Raw genomic sequence first — 23,591 nt, forward strand, 5'->3', positions numbered from 1 at the left:
GGGCTCGAGACATTACACGTGTATGTGTGCTGGATTTGTTCGTGTTCAACGAACAATCCCAATCAAGGTATTAAGAAAAAACCCAGCTATGTCACAACATATTCGTAAACTAAGGACGTGTAAGAATATTAAATATGATCAATAATCTGAATACTATTATTTATGAGACGAAGAATAAGAATAAAACACATAATAATAGCAGCAACAATAACAATAATAATACTTAATATTACTAAGAAGAAGAAAAATAATAGGAATAATACAATCATTCTATTTCTAATTATAATAATATAAACACGAAAAAGCAGTCAATATGTACTCTACTCTACTGTACACCAACAAGCAAAGCAAAAATGATGTCACTTCCTGAGTTTCATTCCAGCAAAAACGCTGCTGTTGCCAGTTAATTGTGACGCAATATTAATTTGTTGTAGGTTTACCGAAACCAAATTCCACAGAACTCGAAATTCGGTTGATGGATTAAAGCTATCAACGTCCCAAATGAAGAGACACTAATAATTGGTGACGTTGGTGTATTGTCTGCAACCGCAACCTGTGGTCATTTTGCTATGAAATACAACAATGCCATCTACTGTTTGTCGTCGGTGGCAGCAGGACCGCAGTGTCTAACAATACAATAAATAGAACAATCTAAACACAGGAGAGAATACCAGGATGGTACAATGACATCCACATGAAACAGTGTTACAGCAAGTTGAATACACAATTTTGTCATTTAAAGGGGTCTGGTACAGGTGTATCTTAGTCCATGCTGCCTTTACGTTTTGCGAGGAAGTACAGCATAACATATGTTTTGGTTTTAGTCCGATACAGACGCTGTTTCCTCGTTGTATTCTGTTCACTTGATGACGACAACGAAATGTGCGTCGACGGCACTTGAGGAAAAATCCCTTTGACGTAAGATCCATTCGGATTTTTAGAATACTTTCAATAGGGACGCCGAACGCGTCATCGTGTTTACTGGCCGTCCATTGGTCCACCCTGTCCCAACGCTGGTCCAATAACAACGCACAGGGGAGGTGGGAAGAAGCGTGCGCCCCACCTTGTTTCGATCACGTGACGTGAGTTTACGAAGATGGTGGAAGTTTATTCTTCCTCGAAGTGGAGCACTGACTGAAACCTAAACATCCCGCAGCACCGAGGGCTCGGAGTTCACCGCGGCGTTTTCAGTTTTTTTTTTTTACAACCGTCTCTCGGTTCTGGGTAAGTGGTTACTCAAAGACTAGCTACAGCTCTCACCGGCGGTATTTGGCTGTTTGTTTCTTTTCTCCCGTTAGACTTTGAGATTTCCAGCCATGGCGATGACACGAACTAGTATGCTAGCAGTTAGCCAGGCTGGGACGGAAGCGGGCTGTCAAAACCGGTGACCGGCTGACATTCAACATGTTCTCGGCCTGACTCCCTCGAACGCACCGCCGCACGCGCATAGGCGCTGCTTTAGCACCAGCGCGGTGAAGCTAACTGTTCCCCACTCTGCGGCTAACCGAGTTAGCGTTAGCTCGGTGTTGCTCTAACGTTATGTAAGTTGTGCCGACGTTCGTTGGTTTAGCATACCGAACAAAAATGAAGTTCAGAGGGTTGGCGTGAATGATTACGTCGGGCAGTTGTCAGTGGCTAATAAACACGCTGACCGTCGATTACAATGTAACTAGTTACGCTCCGTATTCTGATACGGACAGAACAGTACGTCTAACTCTATTGTTATTAAATATATCCGGTAGTTTGCTGGTCTCGCGCTCTTTGGTAGGTTCTTTCGAATCACACACACTAATTATTGGGAAAGAAATAAAGAATATACAGCAGCCATTCCCACCCCAGTGCAGTCCATTGCAGACATGATGTAAGCTAAGAAATATGTTTTGCTGATAGCAACCAAGCGCAGTGGTTGAACTTCCGGAAATAAGTTAAAGACACAATGGGGTTTTATTGTCGCCGTTATTAGGCGTTAGCAACTTGGCAGCTTGTGTGTTGTTTGTGTTCACAGGCAGTGTCACGTTGTTAGTCATCTGGTGACTGAAGAAGTAGCTGCTGTCTACGCGGACGGCCCTGCTATTGGCAATGGTTTTAGTATTAATATTAATCCATGACAACATATCCAACATCTCTTGACCTGCTTTTTTATTATTAGTTTTTAAATCTGAAACCCTTTTTGTGATCTCATAAGGGTTTTTAGTAATTCATGACATAATATGCTGTTAAGGTGGTGTACTTAAGTTCAATCCATGACTTGCCTTGGTTGGAAAATATGTTATTGTCTGGCGAATATTGTCAAACAAGACTTGTAAGTGCCGTTTCCTTAAAGCATCATAATACCTGTTATAGTCAGCTATCACAAAGGTTTGTTTTGGCGATGTGCACCATTGTTTTGTACACTCAGTCGCGTGTGAACAGTGCGTTTCCATCAGTTAAGCACGCCAATAACCTCACTGTTTTTGAAATATAATTTTACTGACCTGTGTTGCTGGTTGCAAATTAACAAAATCCAAGTCAATGCAGGCCATTGTAAAGTTTAATATTCAGCGAATAACCTCGTCTTCAGAACACAGTCGGTTCGTTCGTGAAGCTGCAAAGTCAGCAGTTGCTATAAATTATTGACAGATCCAAAAGCAGTAGCCGGAGTAAAAGTTTACTGAGGAGCTCCTCCACTTTCTTCTGCCGTGTGCATGCTGGATTGACTGAGGAACATTCATTATTCAGGGGCGCACTGACACAGATCACAGGCTTACGTTTTAATTACCAGTTTAAACGGACGCTTCTAAAAATTGTAATAACAGACATAACGGTGTGACCCTCTTTCATTATGTCGTTTACAATTGTGTACTTTATGGTTTTGTTTGCAATTAGGTATATTTTGGTTCTCGGGTAAAGAGGAGTGTAGACACAGGCTGTATTTTGGTGTCTCTCTAAAGTCAAGGATTCAGCGCTCGCTGGTTTATACAGGCTGCAGGCCTGACCTTTGTCTCCTTTTATTACCTTGTAATGATGCCACGTCTTGTGTGTTTTCACATCACATTTCATCTGACGGGTTACTCTCAACAGTGGCAGGTTCGTTTCACTTTGTGACTTGTTCTACATTTTTGGCCTTTATCTGTTCTGTTTTAGGACTAGGTCTTACAATCCCTGGTTGATTTGCACTCCTGAGATGTGAAGTGATGTGTTTGGCCTTTTATCTTAGTATACTGAATGCAAATATGAACAGTTGAACGCTGTTTCATTGTTATTTGATTGATTTCAGGAATTTATAAGTGTAGCCTCCCCATCTATTAAGTTTGATGCTCCGGATGAGAGCGTAATTACATTTCATTCACTTTTGTCCAAAGGGACCTCTAGCATTTGGCCTCCAATGAAAAAAGGAGTGTAATATCCTATAAACATACAGCAGTGGTATTTTTTATATATATAGCTGAGGACTACATGGGCTATTATGGGGGCTTTGAGAGCTATGTTTGATTTAAAATGATTACTTAAAACTGCCTCATGATCCTTGCAGAAATGGCGCAAACCGTCTGTGCAAAGTCAAAGAAGAGAGTGCGCATATTGGACGTGCACACGAGATCATTAAGAAGCAACTGCCAGGCAGGTCTTATGGTCAAATCAGTTGGCCGGTCCTTCTTTGTGTAGTTTTGTTTAAAATGTAGGTTTCTATTGAGCATTCGAATGTTAATTCTAGACTTGAAAATGTCAACATTATGACTGAAGCTTCAACATTTTCGTTACCGCCCTTCCAGCTCTTGCAAGTCTGTCATGTAGCTGCTCTAAATGATCTCACCTGTATGCTGCACATCTGCAGCAGTGGGGGAGGGAGGTGTCGTCACCCTAATGATGTGTTGTCTGCGCTGCAGGCCTTCACCCCAGCCCTATGTCATGGCAAGTGGAGTCACCAAGACGGGCACTTCCAACGGTTACCCGATGAAGGCACAGCTACAAATCATCGGTAAGTCTTCAACATGAACAGCGGTCCGTTTTTGCTTCTTCTCATTTTGAATTCAACACGATGCTATTCAGATGATGATAATAGGCATTTCTTTTTTAACATAAAACTGTGAAAATCACACGTTTAAGATCATACAGTTGATGATGGCTGAATTCTATTTAATTGCTTTAATTTCAGTGTCCTGCTATTGTGCGTGCTGGACAACGTTCACACTATCATGGCTCACTGGGACTGAATAGGGCGGAGCCATCGTTAATGTTATGTAGTAACACCTATGCTTTCCCCTCACTAAAACCGTGACGTGGGCCTACTACTGTGGGAACTTAATTGCAGTCATCTTCCCCTGTTCTGACCTTCATTTAAAAAGCGTACAAAGTTGTTGTTTTGACCATTTGTCCTTTTTCTTTCTGCACCAACGTGACTCGACTCTCCACTGGCTCGCTTTTCCTCTTCCTGTTCCAGTGCTGTCGGCGAAACTCAAAGGGAACAGGAAGAACTGGTTCGGTCCCAGTCCCTATGTGGAAGTGACGGTCGACGGACAGTCCAAGAAGACGGAGAAATGCAACAACACCCACTGCCCCAAATGGAAGCAGCCGATCACTGTGTGAGTCAAACGATTGCCTGGATTGCGAGCCCCGTTTCATCGTAATCGTGTTCATGATAATCACAATCAAATTATTCTATTGCTTCTATTAAAAAATGCGAATGCTGTGGTGTTTAATGCTGGGATATGCCACATAGGGCACACAGAGTGAATTCTAATGTTTGATTGTTCCCAGAAAGCATCCTGGAGGCAATTTAGTCGGCTTTGATAGACATCTTGCCCTAATTATTATTCTCCGTAGTGTGTTAAATGTCACCAGTCTGGTATTCCAGGCAGCTCAGAACGACCCTAACTGTTATAAACAAAAGTTCATTTCTTTGGTTCTAAGTCCTGGCATTGCACTTATTGAATTTCAAAGCTCCTGTTTTTTGCTTCAAGCCTCTATTGACGCAGTACAAGAAGCGCGGAAAGGTTCTAGCTTAGTGGCAGTTTTTTATTAGTATACAAACTCAACTTGCTCATCAGGAATGTTGCCATGCTTTTGAAATCTGGCAGCGGAAAACGTAGGCGAGCAGTAAACGGCGCGTAGTGATCGCTGTCTGAGCAGCCGGGCAAGGGACAGCCGAGGTGTACCAACGCGCCCGCCAATGTTATTGGTGCAGCATCTACTCATTGAGTGAAACCAGTGTATTTATTTTGGGTGGATGGCTTTTTTTTTTTAATGCAAAAAAAAGAAGAAACACTGCTGCCTGTAGTGTTTGGCATAGCGACTAATAATTTCCTAAGAAAACTGTGCGGACCATGAGAAGGTTCTCCAAAAGCACTCGGAAATAGACTTCCTTATTCTTGCTCAGAATAGCTGGTGTAACATACAATCCTCATAAGGAGGGTTTGCTTGCAGCGCTTTATTTTAACGAGTCACCGGGACTTGGTTTTCAGGAAGAATTTTCTCTCTCGTGTGACATTACATTAGTATAACATGTCATTGAGCCGATGCTTTTATCCAAAGCGACTTACATTCAACCAAGAGTACAAACTCGGAACAACAAGAATCTAGAAATTTCTTCAAGAAAGTCAAACTACAAAAGTACCATAAGTAATATCAATAAGTAATCCCATAAGTAGACGCTACAGATCACTGTTCGCCAAAACCTCCAGACACAAAAACAGTTTCTTCCCCCTCGCCGTCTCACTACTAAACAGCTAACCCACTGTAGCATATATATTTATATATTTATCCCTGCACTTCTCGCACTCTCCACTTCTTCTTGCACTACTGATTCACAGATACTGTATATAGCCATTCTGCCTTGTATATACTTTCTTAAGTCACTTTCTTAAACTTCCTAGACCTTTGCACTGTTTGTTTTGTACTGCACTGTTTTGTTTTTGTATTGTATTGTGTTGTAATGTATATTTTGTGTAAGCACACAGAGTCACTTTACCAAGTCAAATTCTGATCCTGATTCTGATAAGTGCCATTTCAGTGCCTCTGAAGTGCTAATCTGTTTTCATTCCGAATATAGTCTGAAAAGATGTGTATTTAGTTTCTGGCGGCAGATGTAGAGACTATTCTACTGTCCTGATGTCAGTAGGGAGCTCGTTCCACTGTGCGTGTGTGTGCGTGCGCCTACGTGTTACTGGGTGTGTGTGCGTCCTCTTGCTTTTGGCCTGTCAAGATCTTCTGCTGTGCACCGTGACCTTCTTAATATAGAGTCCTACAGTTTCTCTTGCCCCAGTTATTATGTAACAAGTGTTTACTATGGTGTGTAATCGGACCTGTGCCCGCAGATGTGTGTGTTTTTTTTTTGCTCGCTAAACAACTATCATAGTGCTGGTTATGGAGCCTCGTTGTCCCTGAATAGCCTCTGAACGTCATTGTCCGCGGGTTGCTTTCACATCAAGAGAAAGACTTTTGCTGCTCGCACAGCCTCGGTGGCCGACACACGGCCAACCCCGAGCAGCTTTCACCTTCTGAATCCGTGAAAAGAACAGTGGGGTGTCATCTGCCGAAAGCTCCGCCACATCTGGGGTTGGGGAGGCACTCCACTGAAGTCAAATGTTGATTTTGAATCAATTGTTTGCTGCGAGCAATATCGCTTAGTTTCGCAAAAATATAATTGGAATGAAACTCTTCTGGCGGGCAAAAGTATCAACAACGCTTTGTTTGTCCCAACAGGATTGTGACTCCGTTCAGCAAACTGGTGTTTCGCGTGTGGAGCTACCAGACCCTGAAGTCCGACGTGTTGCTGGGCATGGCCACGCTGGACGTCAGTGACACGCTCAAATCCAACGACTTTAAAAGTGGGTGTATGACGCGCACACACACACACGCACACACACACGCACACACACACACTGGTCACAGTGGGGTTTTGCAAAGCGCTGACAAAGAAATCACTTTAATTCTGCATCCCAACGGAAAAGACAGCACAGGAAATACAACCAGCACGCACACACGCACACACACACACAGGCAAGTAAACACCTTCTCTCATAACCACAATCATAGTAAATTGGCACACGTTTGAACACACACTTTTGGTTTAAAAAGGTCCTCGTTCAAAGCACACACACGCACACACTTTTTTAAAGAAATACTGGTCATGTGCTCCTGCAATGTAATCCAAGTTTCATGCCAAGTACTTTCCAAACAAGTGAATATTTGCTGAAATTTAACTATTAAAATGGAATAGGCTAGCATGCCTGCACAAGAGCACTTGTATTTTTTGCAGTTTTTTGGGGATTACTGACTCCTGGGGGAGGAGGCATGAAAGGGAAAGTTTCCTTCAAAGTTTCAAGGTAACGTCGGCGAAGTCATTGATATACAAGTGATCATTTTGAGTGTGAACTATTCTTTTTAAGAGACACTTTCAATCGGTCTCATCTGTGTAGACAAGCATTGTTTTAGAAAAACATTTTCAACCAAATTTGCTGACTTATCTTCTATTTTCTAAATCCTTCTGGATGAGTGTGGCCCAATTTCAACTAACAGCGTGTGCAGTTGTTGAGACTAACCAAACCTGTACTGGCTTATCTCCACTCAAACCAGACTAAGATAAATGACAAAGGGCATCGCCAGTCTACAAGCAACCTCTGTTTGAGCTCAGAGGGAAGGATTTTGTGTAGATGTCACCATGAAATGGCCAGAAAGGGAAGATTCATATCCGGAGCGTGTGCCATGTGAAACTGTATGACATTAATCCAAACATTAAGCTGTTGTCTGTTTCAGCAGTTCTGTTTCTGCCACCTACACCGGTTCTTCTTTTATTCATTTACAAACGGCTGTTTGAAATCATATTTCCAGACGTTGCTTTGTCCACACCAGAGGTTTGTACAGAGACCGGTCTGTTGTGTTGATCGTTGATGATAAAATGCCTAATCGACAACGTTTTGTTGTAATGGAAAAGCTTGAGGCTGTAAAGTCCTCTTCTAAAGATACAGGAAGTATTTCAACGCATTTACAGAATGTGCTATCTGATTTTTCTCAGAAAAAAATAAAATAAATCAATGATGAACTCGAGTTCGCATTCCTGAGAGATTGCTATTTTTTCTCCACTCTTGCCCTGGTCGGTTAAAAAAAAAAACTTTGGTTCGTTTCTCACAAGGAATCCATTGAGTCTCCTGCCTCGTCACTTTCTATGCATGCAACCGGTCCCGCAGCGCTGATGGTGGGAGCACTCAAATGCCAAACAGCTGATTGGTGTTCCATGACATAGCAGGAAAATACACACTGATCTGTATTACATATTGCTCCGTAGACGTGAACATGAGCCCTCGATTACGCGAGCAAGAACAACACTCAGCCTGAACGGGACCAGTATAGGTGTTGGAGTTTGTCTTGTTCTTCACATTCACTTCCATCAATTCATTAGAATTCAAACTGAATTGTCCCTCCGCACAAGTATGGGACTGCTATTACCAACATGTGATTGTCAATATTAATAGAATATTAGTAATATTAAATTTTTTCTATTTGCCTTGTCTTTGACAGCGTTGGCTCAAGGTATGCCCCGGGAAATACATTTTCAGTTGACCATCTTGTGTTGTCGTCGTCCCAACGCAGTCTCCGAGGTGGTGCAGATCCTCCAGCTGTGTGCGGACCGAGACCAGTCAGATGTGGTGGGAGACCTGTCCGTCTGTCTGGACGGCATGACCGTCGACTCTGAGGCGTTCGCCACGGCCGAGGCTGACCAACACAGTGAGTTCCCGGTGTGCCACAAGCTGGACCTCAAAAGCCTGTTTGATATGTTTTGTTTTTTGATTGGTTTATTTGTCATTTCAACTGAAATAAATACTGTTATGGGCTATACAAATAAACTGAATTGAATTGAATTCTCTGCACTTTTCGAGTGAAAAAAAAACCCAAAAGTAGCAAACCGAACCGATTCATGTTTTTCTTTTTTTTTCTCTCTGTGAACAGCTGCTTTCTGCTTCATTCTTGTTCTGTGTTTTCACCTCAGATGCATCAAATGGGAATTCCCAAACCAACGGGGATCAGGCCGTAAGGTACGGCAGCTGCTTCCGTCTTCAGTCGAGTCACACTAGTTCCATTGCTGATTTTCTGCTTTATTTATCCTCATTGAAACTCCTCCTTCACAGGCAGAAGAGTCGAGACAGCTCCCCAGTGGTGGATGGCGTGGAGCACAGGTCATCTCCCAGTGGCCGGAGGTCAGTGAGCAGCTCGGGGTCTCCCTCGGTGTCATCAAGGCCTCTCCGACCTCCCAGGCCCTCCAGGCCTCCACCCCCAACCCCGCGCAGACCCGCCTCTTCGCCAGGTCAGACATTTACTGAAGGAGGGTCCTGTAGTCTGCTCCAGACACTCTTCAAATTGCTCTTTCATTACATCTACCGGTCCTCCTCAATAAAGAGTCGTGTTTTAGGTACAATTTAACCCTTAGTGATGTCTGATTTTTTTCCTCAGCGTCTTCCAGCAACGGCTCTGCACCAGCCGACGGCAGCGATAACCAGTCGGGCTCTGACACGCCGGTGCGAACACCGGCTTCACAGCCCTCGGCAGCCCCAGAATCGAGTCCATCGGCAGGTTCTGACAGGAACGCCGCGCCGGCCTACAGCTCTGAAGCCGCAGCGACCGGCAGCGTCACCCCTGCTGTCACCCCTGCTGTCACCCCTGCAGTCACCACTGCAGTCACCCCTGCTGTCCCTACCGCTGTCACCCCAGTGGTCCCTGCTGTCAACGCTGGGCCGTTGCCCCCTGGGTTAGCTCTATTTTTTTGCAATCTTTCCATTAGAACTGATGGAGGTTTTTTTATATAATTTTTTTTATCTTAACACTAATTATTTGACCCAACCGTCACCTTATCCATGTTTCAGGTGTCATTAGTATGATCGAGTTAGCAGTTTTATGTGATCTCCTAATGTCATGCTAAGCAATAGTACAGTTATAGTGCCTAATCCAAACTACTGATCATATGTTTGGCAGCATTGTGTGATTAATTGAGACAAAGACACTGAACAAAGACACAAGAGCAAGTTACAAAAACACTAACTTCATCAACAGAAACTTTAAGAGAAAAAAAAAATAATCAATTAACCACTCGGCAGTGGAATAGATTAGTGTGTTCCAAATAAATTGTGTCATCCTTGAGCCAAAATGTAGAGTGCATCAAACTCTGGGATAACATTAACACCACCCCAACAATAAAACAGCAACGAGGCAAAGTTAAATCCCGCGGGCCATTTCTGGATACATAGAAGTGTGTGCATCCGAAGAGGGGGGAGATGGTATGTTTTTAGCATCATGGAGGAAAAAGAAAATCCATAATAACCCTTTTTATAAATTCAAGTGGTCTGAGAGAAACCTTTTTTCAGCCCTTAGAAAATCTAGCCCATTACGGGAGTTTTTGTCCAATCGACGGTCATATTAGAGGGAGTCTGTTCCCATTGATTGGTCTAGGAATCAAGATGCTCTAATAATCTGTATTCTCCCCGACAGGCAGCAGTATTACAATCATCAATTGGCGCACAAACCGGTGACGCGTAATGACGTAATGGTACAGCGGTGAGGATTGTGGGATTTCTGTTCGGATTGGTTTTAGATGTCACTGGAATCCATAAGAAGAGATCTAAAAACACACACAGAGAGAGAGCAAGGAGAAGCGACAAATGTGCGGGTTGAAGAAATGTTTTCAAACTTGGAACATATCATTATGAAGAGGAAAGAGTGACATGTCACCTGTAGAAAGCCACACAGGTGTGACTGAGCATTAAGTGGTTGCGTGGCCATCGTCGCTGTCCTTTTGTCTCCCTCTTTGTTGCAATTCCCTCTAATACCCCTTTTTGAGGCGTGTCCTCATTGTGTCTGCATCATGACCTCCACCGCCTATTTCTTTTCTGCCTCTCTGTAGTCTGGTGACTCATGTTTGTGAGAGCGATGTCCATAACAGCTCTGGGCACCATTACCCAATGCCCGTAACAGTTTTTTATTGCCGTTGTTTCAACCAGATGGGAGCAGAGGGTGGATCAGAACGGCCGGCTGTATTTCGTCGACCACGTGGAAAAGAGAACATCGTGGGAGCGCCCTGAACCGCTGCCCCCTGGGTAAGAAAAAACCCTTCCCTTTTTGATCTGGCTTTTCCTAAACGCAGAAGGCTCTTTTGCTTTAAGTTCATTGGATTCTGTTTCTAGAATCAAATCTTTTTGGTGATCAAACGAGAGGGTCTCTCCATCTTCATACACAGGGTTACTGAATGCTGATAGTACTGGTTATGTCATTTACATGTACTGGTTAATTACAGTAGCTGCTGTTCCTGTATTTCACCAACACAATCCTTCTGACTAGCAGTTTTGTTAACCTCATCAGATGATGATGAGGATGGAGGATACGTGCTACAGTTGGTTGCAGCAGTGATAGTTAATGAACGGGAGCTGTTCTTTGAATACTTGAACTTTTTGTACAGACTGCAGCTGCGCTTGCAAATTTCCCACTGTTGCATTCAATTACAACATACCACTTCCTCATGGCATGGCACTTTAAACTTTGACCCTCTTTTAAAGCATGTTGGTCTGCAAAATGCGATCGGATGCAGCCGAGCATCCTGGTATTTTTGACATTCTATGTATTGAGACGCTTACAAAATATTTTTTCTGGAATACAAAGTAGTACGTGTCTAACTGTGCTTTCCAGAACACAAACTGCCATACAAACACTAGAATGTTCTACTACATACGGCGCATTTTGCAATATGAGAGCCAGCCTGCTTCTCTGACTATTCTGACCCACAATCCTTTGGGAAGCAGATATACGAGCAAGAGGGTCAAAGTTCACTGTGTCATGTTATGAAGGACTATCTCCTAATTGAATGCAACAGTAGGTACTGTGAGGGCAGCTGTTGTAGGTACTAAAAGTAAACGGTATGGTATTTTTTAGATGCCCACAATGCCTTTTGGTGAAAAACTGGTTTGTGTACATGAAAATGCTCGTGGGTGTCAATTATCTCACGCAGTTTGGACCCAATCGATGTTTACATCGGATGGATGTACAAACCCTACAGGCGTTGTTGATTTTCTAAGTCCCATCACTGCAACCTCTTTGATTGTTTTAATTGTGTAATTTGCAGAGAGCAGCTTGCGGCTACATCCTGCGTACCGTTCATCCACCACATTGATACTTTACTTTATTCTTGAGCTGTGACGCATTTACTAATATCCAATGACACACACACCTGGTTGGGTAATGTGGCTCACATCTACCATAGTGGCCTTATTTCACTATTCTCTTCTTTCTGAACATGTGTTTGTGGGTTTTTCTCTTCCTATTTCTTGACATAGCTAGTCATCAAATGTTGTATTAATTTATATAAAAAATGTATATTCTTAAACTCCACTAAGCTAGACTTAATAGATTTAAATATTAATTTTGAGATTGTTGCGTTCGGAGTCGGTCTACCTGTCATCTCTCCTGACATCCTCCCTCTTTTCCGTTGTCCTCAGCTGGGAGCGCCGTGTGGACCAGATGGGGCGGGTCTACTTTGTCGATCACATGACGCGAACCACCACGTGGCAGCGCCCCACGCTCGAGACGGTGCGTAACTACGAGCAGTGGCAGCACCAGCGCAGCCAGCTGCAGGGAGCCATGCAGCAGTTCAACCAGAGGTTCATATTCGGGGTGAGACTTCATCTTACTCATCTGGTTCTGTATGTGGGAGTGGGTCACTGCAAAACAGCACTCTGATTCTCTTGTGAGGAAACAGCCATGCCTCACCTTCACGAGTTCATCGGCTTCAAGTGTTTAAAACATGTTTTTTCACACTAAAGTGTTTTGAAAAAAAATGAATGTTTACACTGAATCCCAGTTTCTGTTAATAGGCAGAATAAGGTCATAGTTGAGTTTAAAGTAATGTTTGCGTTCGGGACATTTACGGTTTGTGTCGAGCAAGAAAACTGGCTAAGAGATGTCACTTGGTTCGAGCTTAGTTTGTCTTTTTTTTTTATCTGATTTGTACCGAAAACTAAAGTCACTCCCTTTGTTTTTTTGTGTATCAAATCCTTCCGACTCTACTTGCCTGTGGGGTTTTGATCCTTACGAATTGTTCTGACTCTCCGCTGTGTAGCAACAAGACCCGTTATCAGCCACTCAAGATAAGGAGTTTGATCCCCTCGGGCCTCTGCCACATGGATGGGGTAAGAACTTTACAGCTTCTGATACCTAATTTAACCTGTGACAGTAAACATTAACCATCGAATAGCGTAGATGTAGATTCCATTCTAATGTGTTAAATGTGTGTCAAAGTACTCCCCATTATTTTTCATCTCAAGAACTTAATCAACATGTTTGTTTTATTTTTCAACGGCGAGCCCCAAAGGTTTTCACCAAAGTTCTGTAATTATGAAAACATTGCTTGCTAGCTTGGTTTTGTATAGAGGCTTCACTACATTGATTAAGGCTACTCCAGATGGCCTGGGAGGGAATCATAATATTCATTTAAACCCCCATTGTCTCAAATTCATAAAAACTTTCAAAGGAAGTTTAATTTTTTTTAATGTGTTCACCCAAAATGGCTTTTTATGAATGATTGCAAGTTAAATAATCGACTATTTCTTTTTTTGTTTTTTATTGTCTTTTCAGAAAAGAGGACTGACTCGACTGGTAGAGTTTATTTTGTACATCACTCTACGCGAGCAACACAGTGGGAGGACCCACGATCACAGGGGTCAGTTTGCCTCTTCCACCGCTGTCCTTTCACATAACGGCGCAGTAATCATTATCACTTTAGGTTCTCCTGAAACTATTTGTCACTAAATGTTACTCTCATCTCATTTTTATATATTTTGTTTCCAGTTTGCTGAATGACAAGCCACTCCCGGAGGGCTGGGAGATGAGGTTCACCGTAGACGGTATTCCCTACTTTGTAGACCACAACAGGAGAGCGACCACCTACATCGACCCTCGAACTGGAAAATCCTCACTGTAAGTCCCTCAACTTTCTGTTTTCTTATTCGTCAAATTGATTGAGACTTAAGAATCCCATAACGGTATTACTTTGGCATCAAGTAATCTCTGATCATGGAATATGGCCTCTCGACTACACAAAACAAAATTGCAGCAAACGCATTAAGAAAAGCTTTAAGTGAAGTTTATTGTTGTTTTTCTAAAGGAAAACAAATGCCTAGCTTCCTGCACACAAAAAGATTACGGCGTTTTAGCATCAAACCTGTGTAACAAAGGACTCCCCATAGTACCATAACGCTTTTAACAACCGAATGTTTCCCTGAGTGAAGATATTCTGAAAGGAATGTCAGGAAATCACTAAGAGGTTAAAACGGATGAAGAGAGTTCAGACTAATTAACTGGAGTGGATAACTCTATGCCTGCGATCTTTCCAGCACTTCTGCATCCCAGAAATAATGAACTGATGTGTCAGCCAGAGAAAACCAATTTGTTTGTGACAAATGGGAAGCTGATGTTGAGAGAATATTTAGTTGAGGCTAATCGGGATGTTGTTGTTTTTTTTCTACTTATTTGTATCATCCTAAAGTATTTGACACTTAAATTATTGAGCATACAGCACCAGCAACTATACTCTACAACAGGGGTTCCCAAACTTTTTAGACCACGCACCCCCTTCTACATCCCGACCGGGTTCACGCACCCCCAATCCCCCACACCGTAAAAAAAAACCGCAACAGAATGCAAGAGTTGTTGACGGGGGGGTGCTAGTGAGAGAGTGAGAGTGTGCTCACCTGTGCGCGCATCACGGCTGAGCGTTACGCGCGCCGGCATCGAGCCGAGAAGAGTTGTTGACGGGGGGCGACCACGATCGACGTATTGAATACCCCTGCATTCAAACATCAAATAGCCGAGAGTTTTTTTTCAGCGTAAGAAATACGATGTGTGGCGAGAGTGCGTGAGTTAAGACCGAAATGACACTTGAGAGCCCTGAGAATGTTTAATATTCATTATTACACCATTAGACCACCATTACATTTTTCCTCTAGCGCACCCCCTCGAGGCAGCTCGCGCACCCCCAGGGGTGCGCGCACCACACTTTGGGAATCCCTGCTCTACAAGGTTGTTGTGTTTAGGCAGATCTCAAAATGTGTCACGGTCGCTGAACTCGCTCTCTATTTTTAGAACTTGTGAAGCATTGTCCCGATATGACTGACGAGTCATAGTGAGCATAATATAACTGGAGAGTAATTACCATGTTAAAAAACTGTTTGGTGGACGGGAATCTGAGTCACGATGTAAACTGACGTGAACTTAAAGTAGATTTCTTATGCTCATTTTTCATACTTGTATTACGGGTTGCTGCCGGAACAGGTTTAAATGCTTTAATGTTAAACATTTTTTAAAATTATTCTCATACTTGTGCCTGAATAGATTTGTTTTCACCCTCTGTCTAAAACGCTCTGTTCAAGCACCTTTCACCTCAGCGCTTTTAATACAAAATCATACTTCGAGTTCATTTGTGCAGATCCGATAAGTAGTAAGTTTTTTTTTTTTTCTTCAATATGGAGAGAAATGGTTAAAAAAGGTACAAATACTTTCATCCCATTACCGGGGATACAAATCATGGATTGAATGTTAGTAAAGATAAATATGTATCCTGTTTTTAAGGTATGAAAACACATTACGTCTGTCTGTGCTTCTTTACCTTCACAGTGAAAACGGACCTCAGATCACCTACGTTCGAGATTTCAAAGCCAAAGTACAGTACTTCAGATTCTGGTGCCAGGTAAGAGTTGGAGCGGTACGGCAGTTTGACACGATTACTGGATCGTTGTACTTCAGTAAAGTTCTCCTGGAGTGCGTGCTTCTCCTCCAAGCTTTATCAATCTGGGAAAAGTACACTGAGCGTCAGTAGATTGCTCATTGAATTTAGTCCGCCGTCTTGTGGTCGTGAACCTCTGAGTTTTTTAGTCAAACGGTTCATTGATGAAATCACTATTTGCACGTCATTGTAAATTTGTTTTGAAACGCTTTAGAAACTAGAGGTCCTAAAACTGTTCATAGGATATTCAACCTCCGTTTCTTTACAATGCTTTTTAATATTTTACCTTTTATTTATTTTTTATTACAGGTTTTGTGCAACAAAGGCGATTTAAAGTAGTCTCATCTCATGAATATGAGATATACATTTAAAGATAATTAAAACCCTTCCTCGGCCTTGTGGAGTTTAGTTCATGAATTTTGACCATTACACCTACAGCCTCAGGGCTTATGGGGTTCCACTTGTTGTCTTTTTGGGATTCTTCACAGTTTGTTTTGTTTGTACCCCCCCCCCCCCCCCCCCCCGGCGTTTCGGTGAAGAACCTCAGCGTGCCTCCGTTCATGCTCGGAGCTAAACAAAGCAGTAGATATTTTGAGCTGTTGGATGTTACATCAAAGGTCACTTTGATTGTTGACATTATGGCACACGATTGCCCAATCCAACATGTCTTATGTCAGCTAAAAGCACATACCGTGACTACATTTGAAATGTTTTGGCTGCTGTTATTGCCAAATTGTTTGAATTGATTACTGTACTGCACTTTGACAGTGATAAGCAATATAAATAAACTTTACTTGCATGCTTCTGATGCTTTCCCCATTTTTTTTCCTCAGCAACTGGCGATGCCGCAACACATCAAGATCACAGTAACCAGAAAAACCCTGTTTGAGGACTCCTTCCAGCAGGTACAGCAGCCAGCCACACAGAGCTCACTGAACACTGATATTTACAACTCCTCTAGTGAGATCTGTTGCCTTGATTGTTACACTTTTTTGTGGAAATATATTTTACAAATCTGGGTAATAATAACTAATACTAATTATTAATGTGTTATGTTAGAATGGTACATTCTTAGTGCCACATTTACAATACAACCTATTGTTTAGAAGTAATTTCTTGTTAACTGTTATACAATTTTTTGGAACTGGTCTTCTTTATAACTTTGTTTTTCTAGACTTGAACAAAAGTAGTTTTTAATGTAGAGTTGTGTCCGTTGGACTTCTTTAGGCATCACAGTTGCTGGATGTGGATAAGACAAGTTACATTGACATACAGCCCCCACATAGAGGGGAGCAAAGGGTTCAATGTGATTGGACAGATGAAGGGCGGAGTCTCTTGGCCCTCACTAAACGCTACTTGTATTTCTTCGATGTCACTGATGTAGTTACTTGAGTGCCTTGCCTTAAGCAATGATAAATAGAAATGTTATTTTTAGTGGCAGTGATAAACCTGATGATGAAGTTTTTGAGTAAGTGGTGGCTCTTAAGGTGCCCTTAGTTTTTTTGTTGGAAAACTGCAACATAGTTTAGGAAAATGTGCTTAAGCGATGAAGACAAAATCTATCCGACCATTCTATCAATACATTGTCTCTATTTTATATTTTAGATAATGAGTTTCAACGCTCAGGATCTGCGAAGGAGGCTATGGATCATCTTCCCGGGAGAAGAAGGCCTCGACTACGGAGGCGTTGCCAGGTAAATGTATTTTTTTATTGAAGTTGACTTGGTCCTCATTATTAAGATATTGCAACTAAATTAAACGGAAAACATTTCTCTTTTCCTAAACCTTTACATCAAAATTCCCTTTCCATACTGTTTTGAGAGGGTTATTTCTTAAATGTTGTAACACAAATTAGTTTACTACTCCTCCCGTTTAATATGCTGTTAGCTATGTGGTGACGTCCTGTCCTCATGCATCTCTCAGGGAATGGTTCTTCCTGCTGTCTCATGAGGTTTTGAACCCCATGTACTGCCTGTTCGAATATGCCGGGAAAGATAACTACTGTCTCCAGATCAACCCTGCCTCCGACATCAACCCTGACCATCTCAAGTATTTCAAGTTCATAGGACGCTTCATTGCCATGGTTAGTCTTTTTTTTAAATATATATATATATATATTTATTTATACAAATCTGTTTCTTTTATGTCATGTAGTATGGTCAAGAAAGTGTTGATAATGGAAACCATGGAAGAAACGACCACTGTTGCTGCTTTGTACATTCATGGTGTGGAATACATGTACACGGTGTCCTACGTATCCCGGGAACCGAAACGCCATCTTGTCTGAGTTCATAACATTATCCAGAGGCGTTCACTGAGCTGTACTCACTGTATCTAGCAGGCCACACGTTGGCTGGTTAACTCCAGCTGTATGAACCCCAAATAGACTTGCTGTGATTTTAATTGCAATAAACAGATAAAAGGAATACAGAAATACCAACATAACGATGTCGATTTGTAAAAATCCACAATTCATGTCTTGTTTTGACATCTAGGTGTAAATACGGCAGCCTCGTTTTTGTTTGTACCATGCGGTTTATACGCGTACATTTATACACATCGTTTTTGACACTTTTGAGAAAGTGTCATGGGAATTTATCACCTGGGTAAAAAAAGTTCAACTCGTTGCATCGACTTTCTACATCATACTGTTACGCGAAACATTCAGGCCACATTTGGTCTACGTCTCGTGTTTTGTACCACAAGTAAGCTTTGTGTGTGTGTGTTTGGTTTTCTGTCCCCTCAGGCTCTTTTCCACAGCAAGTTCATCGACACTGGTTTCTCACTGCCATTTTACAAGCGCATCCTGAATAAGCCGTTAGCCCTCAAAGACCTGGAGTCAATAGACCCGGAGTTCTACAACTCCCTCATGTGGATCAAGTGAGTACGGAGAGCCACGTGGTTCAACTAGATGGACCTTGCTTATTAGTCTGTCATTAATCATGAAATAATAGACGTACGATGGGTGGTATTAGATTGTTCCTGTTTCTGTGCGTCTCGGGTTCCAAAAAGTTTTGTTATTTCATGCTTTAATCAAAAGTTAACTTGGGTGTCTGACACACAGGCCCCGTTTCTTTTAATCTCCCTATATGTGTGTGTTTGCGGATGATGTACATTTTTGATCAGAATCAGAACCTTTTTTTTTCCATGTATGTTTTCACAAAGAACTTGTCGTGGTGCAACATTGGACAGTAACAATAAACACAGTGCTAGAAAGTCTCTCCCCCCCCCCCCCCCCCCCTTTCCTGCGACAACTCTTCAAAGACTTTAAACTCAATTTGATGGACAAGTCTTGTCATATCTGTCAAACGGATGGCGTACGGTGTTGTAGCAGTTGTGCTGTAATTGTCCGTGCTGCTCTTCAGGGACAACAACATCGAGGAGTGCGGGCTGGAGATGTTCTTCTCTGTTGACAATGAAATCCTGGGGGAACTCTCCACCCATGAGCTGAAAACAGGAGGCGGAGACCTCCAGGTCACCGAGGAGAACAAAGAGGAGTACATCAGGTGGATTGTTGATATCATTCAGTCATATTCATTCAGCCTTTGTTCTTTCGGCACACAATAGTCCCTGCAGTAGATTCCATGTCAGCTTGGTTTTACTCTGTGAAACCTCAGGCTATAAAGTAATATATAGTATGTGTGTACACTATGAATTGGAATGTTAAGAGTTTGATGAGGGGGGAGTGTAACATGTGACTATTTGCCTCTGTCTCTCCCTGCAGGCTGGTAGCAGAGTGGCGGATGTGCAGAGGAGTGCAAGAGCAGACGCAGGCTTTCTTTGAAGGCTTCAACGAGGTCCTCCCTCAGCAGTACCTGCAGTACTTTGATGCTAAAGAGCTCGAGGTATGGATTATCATTCATGTGATACCTGATGTGTTCTGGTGAAGAGACCGGTCTGACATCTGCACTTCTTGTGCTGTACACTTAATTTGTGTTGCAGAAAGCTCTGATTTAAAGAGCTGATTAAATCCAAATAAATCTTTGGATATTAATAAATGTGTCGTGTTACAGGTGATGCTGTGTGGTATGCAAGAGATCGACCTTGCAGACTGGCAAAGAAGCACCATCTACAGACACTACGCTCGAAGCAGCAAACAGATCATCTGGTTCTGGCAGGTCGGTGTGCGTCTGCAGCCGTCACCTGGAAACCATTTTACATTAAAGAACAGAGATATTGAGGAAAATAGAAATATAGATTTAATGACTTTTAAATGTTCTGTGTTTTATGATAATGACTCATAATGACAGCTTATGTAATTTTACATTGACAGCTTTATTTTTGAGTGGTTTTGTTTTCAAAACAATGTCAATCAGTAGTTTGTTGTGGTACTTTTTTAAAAATCTGTACCCAACGAGTCCAAAAAGTACCCCAGCTAACAAGTTGAATTGAAATCCTCTCTTTGGTTTATATATAAAGTTTAAAAAAGGAAATGATCCCTTTACCCATCTTTCCCTTCTCACAATCCTTTTCTTTATTCTGCTGTTTACTTTGTTCTGCAGTTTATAAAGGAGATGGACAATGAGAAGAGGATGAGGCTGCTGCAGTTTGTCACCGGGACCTGTCGCCTGCCTGTCGGAGGCTTTGCCGACCTTATGGGTAATAACTCTAGCTTTTTATAACCATAACAGACGGCATGTAATGCAGCTGAAATCTGTGTCTAGACCAGAGTGTGGATAATACTTTATGGAATATTCAGCAAGGACTTCTGTTCTCCTTTTTGCTCGTGTGGTTTTGTAAAACTTGGAATCAGTGGCATTAGATTGGTTTTGTCCCAGTTTCTTAAAAACTGTCTGGCGATGGTTTGTTGAATCGCCCATGACTTCCATTCCACTTTACAGGAAGCAACGGTCCCCAGAAGTTCTGTATTGAGAAGGTGGGAAAAGAAAACTGGCTACCCAGGAGTCACACGTGGTGAGTCCATGCGAACCAGACTAGAACACACACACACACACACACACACACACACACACTTCGTTGTGGGAAGCTGTGGCGACTTCCTCTCAATCAGGAGAAATGTGGTTCTTTATGGATCACATCAAAGTCACATATGATGCCCATTCAGCTCTTAAAAAAAAAAAAAGAAGTTGTGCTGTCTGAAGACAGTGAGCCCGATGCCAAGCTGAACAAATGCATTTGTAACCCTCCCAGCTTCAACAGACTGGACTTGCCGCCCTACAAGAGCTACGAGCAAATGAAGGAGAAGCTGATGTTGGCCATCGAGGAGACGGAAGGCTTCGGACAGGAGTGAGGGCGACCAGGAGTGCGAAGGAATAAACACCACCAGTGTTCCACCGGAAGGGTCACGGGTTCTAACATTAGTCTCCTGTGGCTTCCTGATTTCTTCTTAGAGTTGCTCTGCATTAAAGCAACTGGTAAATGTCCAAACTGGGTTGATTTTCACCCCCCCCCCAAAAAGCAAATGTTGTTGCTCTAAGATTGTTTCATCCTTTTTTCTTCTTCTTTTGTTAGCATCATCCACATCATTGTCAGTCTCCATCCCATCCTCAAATCTCTCTCACTTCCATCTGCTTCTCTGCTCATGGCTAAAGTGGATATTTTTGAACGGTAACATGTGGCGATGGTAGCCGTGTGTTCCCGGTTCTGGAGTATTTGATATGCGATTTATTTTCAAATTATTGTTGCCTCCATTATTTAAAGTGTTGGGAGCTGTGAAGGACTTCAACAGAACGTAATCTGATCCTAGTTTTATAGGGACAGAGTTTGTAAACTGTGATGGGGAATGGGACCTCCTGGATTGGAGTAAAGATATTCCTCTTTATATATAAGCTTCAAACACACTTTCATTGCGTGGTCTTGTTAAAGACAAGATCCTGAGGAAATCCAGTGTGGTTGAAGTAAATATTTTAAGATGACCAGTGTATTGAGTATTTGACTTTTAAAAAAAATTACAAAAAAAGAAACTAAAATTTAGTGAACAGTGAAAAAACACCAAATGCAAGTCAAACCAAAAACAAATAAAACTGTTTGGGTAATATCTTTAATGACATTTTGAATGCAGACATTTTGCAAAACGAGTAGCTCCTCATACACATGTAGCATTTGAAGGACAGTGATAGTTTTAACCTCTTTTTCTTTTTTTTATATAAATGAAGGAAAAATATATGAGTATTTAGAAATCATTGGAGGGGGAAAAGAGGTGCAGTGTTGTGTTTTAAAACTTTATTTCTCTTTCTTTTCTTACGCTTAAAAGATCTGTGTGTAGGATTTAGCAGCATCTAGTGGTCAGGTAGCAGATTGCAACCAACTGTGAATACCCCACCCTTCAGGTACCGTTTATTGTTTTATTTATCCATTCTGGCCGGCCGTAGAAACGAGTCCGGGAGGGGAACCGGTGCCCGTTCAGGGATGCCATATTTATTTTGGCCAAGCAGAAAGTCAGCAGAGCCCTCGTTCCTTCAACAAAAGAAGCCAGGCTATTTCCACTGAATTCTGGGTCACTTCTGCAGGAAATGCGCTCTGTGGCTTATACGTACACGTTTTGCATACAAGATAGTCTTCACAAATACAATACAAAAATCCTGGTTGCAGGACTCATGAGTGCACCGCTCTACAAAGATGGGAAGGGTTCATTCTAAGCTAAAAAAAACCCCAGTATTTGTAGTCCATAGTTAAGAATCTTCCATATCCATCAATAGATCCCCCTGAATCTTACTCACTGGACCTTTTTTTTATTTTTATTTTTTAAAGAAAATGTACCTTTTGAGTATTTCGGTCACATTTAACAGACAAAGATACAGCTTCAAAATGAATGTCTGGAATGCAGCGAAATTATGCGCGTGGCTATGTTTTCAATTTGGAAGATGTGTTCAAGAGGTGCATAATTTGAATATTAATTCATCCTAATGAAAACGGACGCACACAAAAACCCACCAGGTGGTGTGGTCGCTCATTTTGAAGTATCCTCTTTTTTTAAATTGGATAATTGCACACTGAAAAGACAGGTGTGGTTACTGAGGAACATGCAGGAGTTGTTGACCTGACAAAGCACAGCACTTTAAAAACTACAAATATCCCTCCACTCTCTTTCTTCAGCATGTGGCGTCTCCAGTCCTGGTTGTTTGTGACTCTGGGCTCGTTGAGTTCCACATGCGTGGGGAGGTGTTTGTCATTAGCCCTCAGGTTGCCTTATTTCCTCCTCCAGGCATCAGGTATCCTTTCTTTTTTCTTTTCTTTTTTAAATCAACATGCTCAAAGGAGATTATTGACCATGTGGGCTTTCTGGTTCAAATTGATACTGTGGACTCCGGATCTGGTCGGTCCTTCTCGGCCCGGCTGTGGAGAAGAGACCAAGAGGAGTTTAACAAGTTCTTTTTGTGGAAAAGCTAAAACACTTGAGTTGATGACACTCAGATTTTTTTTTATGAAGTCTAATTTTGGCTTTAGCCGAGATAACAACTACTGAGATAAAAATCTGTGTAATATAACGAATGTATCTTGATTCAAAGTTGATAGGTAAAGTTGCCTATTTACATTTTTGCAGAGTATTCTTTAAATCGTGTTCTGGGTCGATTACAAATTTAAATCCCAGAGATGTAGAAGTTAAGCAAATGTGTGAATATCATAATTCACAGCTTTTTATTTTTATTTCATTTATTTTCTCCAGAATCCTCCATGTGCAACCAAACCACTGTCACTCTCCTGTATATGAAAACAACTTGTAAATGGTGTCAATAACAAATTTTCTTTTGTAAAAGAAAGGTTTATGGTAACACTATTTTCTTTTTCCTGTTTAATTGCCGATGTACATGAAAGATGTGTAATATAGAAATTGTCACCTTAATAAATTAAATAAAAAATGTGTGTTTGTGCCTCAAATTAATACAATAATCTGTCG

At 41.9% G+C, this 23,591-nt stretch overlaps 1 protein-coding gene across 1 annotated transcript; it reads left to right on the forward strand.

The window, feature by feature from the left end:
- Positions 1 to 1,079: 1,079 nt before the first annotated feature.
- On the forward strand, positions 1,080 to 23,555 carry itchb (itchy E3 ubiquitin protein ligase b). Its single transcript, XM_056422949.1, has 24 exons — positions 1,080 to 1,224; positions 3,864 to 3,955; positions 4,418 to 4,559; positions 6,679 to 6,803; positions 8,566 to 8,700; positions 8,963 to 9,008; positions 9,102 to 9,277; positions 9,424 to 9,718; positions 10,965 to 11,060; positions 12,453 to 12,627; positions 13,073 to 13,142; positions 13,588 to 13,672; positions 13,801 to 13,929; positions 15,625 to 15,697; positions 16,567 to 16,638; positions 17,339 to 17,427; positions 17,657 to 17,816; positions 18,480 to 18,613; positions 19,099 to 19,239; positions 19,458 to 19,578; positions 19,747 to 19,851; positions 20,236 to 20,332; positions 20,575 to 20,647; positions 20,885 to 23,555. The coding sequence occupies exons 2-24, from the start codon at positions 3,886 to 3,888 to the stop codon at positions 20,982 to 20,984; spliced, it is 2,709 nt and encodes a 902-aa protein (XP_056278924.1). The 5' UTR covers positions 1,080 to 1,224; positions 3,864 to 3,885; the 3' UTR covers positions 20,985 to 23,555.
- Positions 23,556 to 23,591: the final 36 nt, after the last annotated feature.

Source organism: Pseudoliparis swirei, chromosome 9 (genome assembly GCF_029220125.1).
Source record: "Pseudoliparis swirei isolate HS2019 ecotype Mariana Trench chromosome 9, NWPU_hadal_v1, whole genome shotgun sequence".
Taxonomy (NCBI): Eukaryota; Metazoa; Chordata; class Actinopteri; order Perciformes; family Liparidae; genus Pseudoliparis; species Pseudoliparis swirei.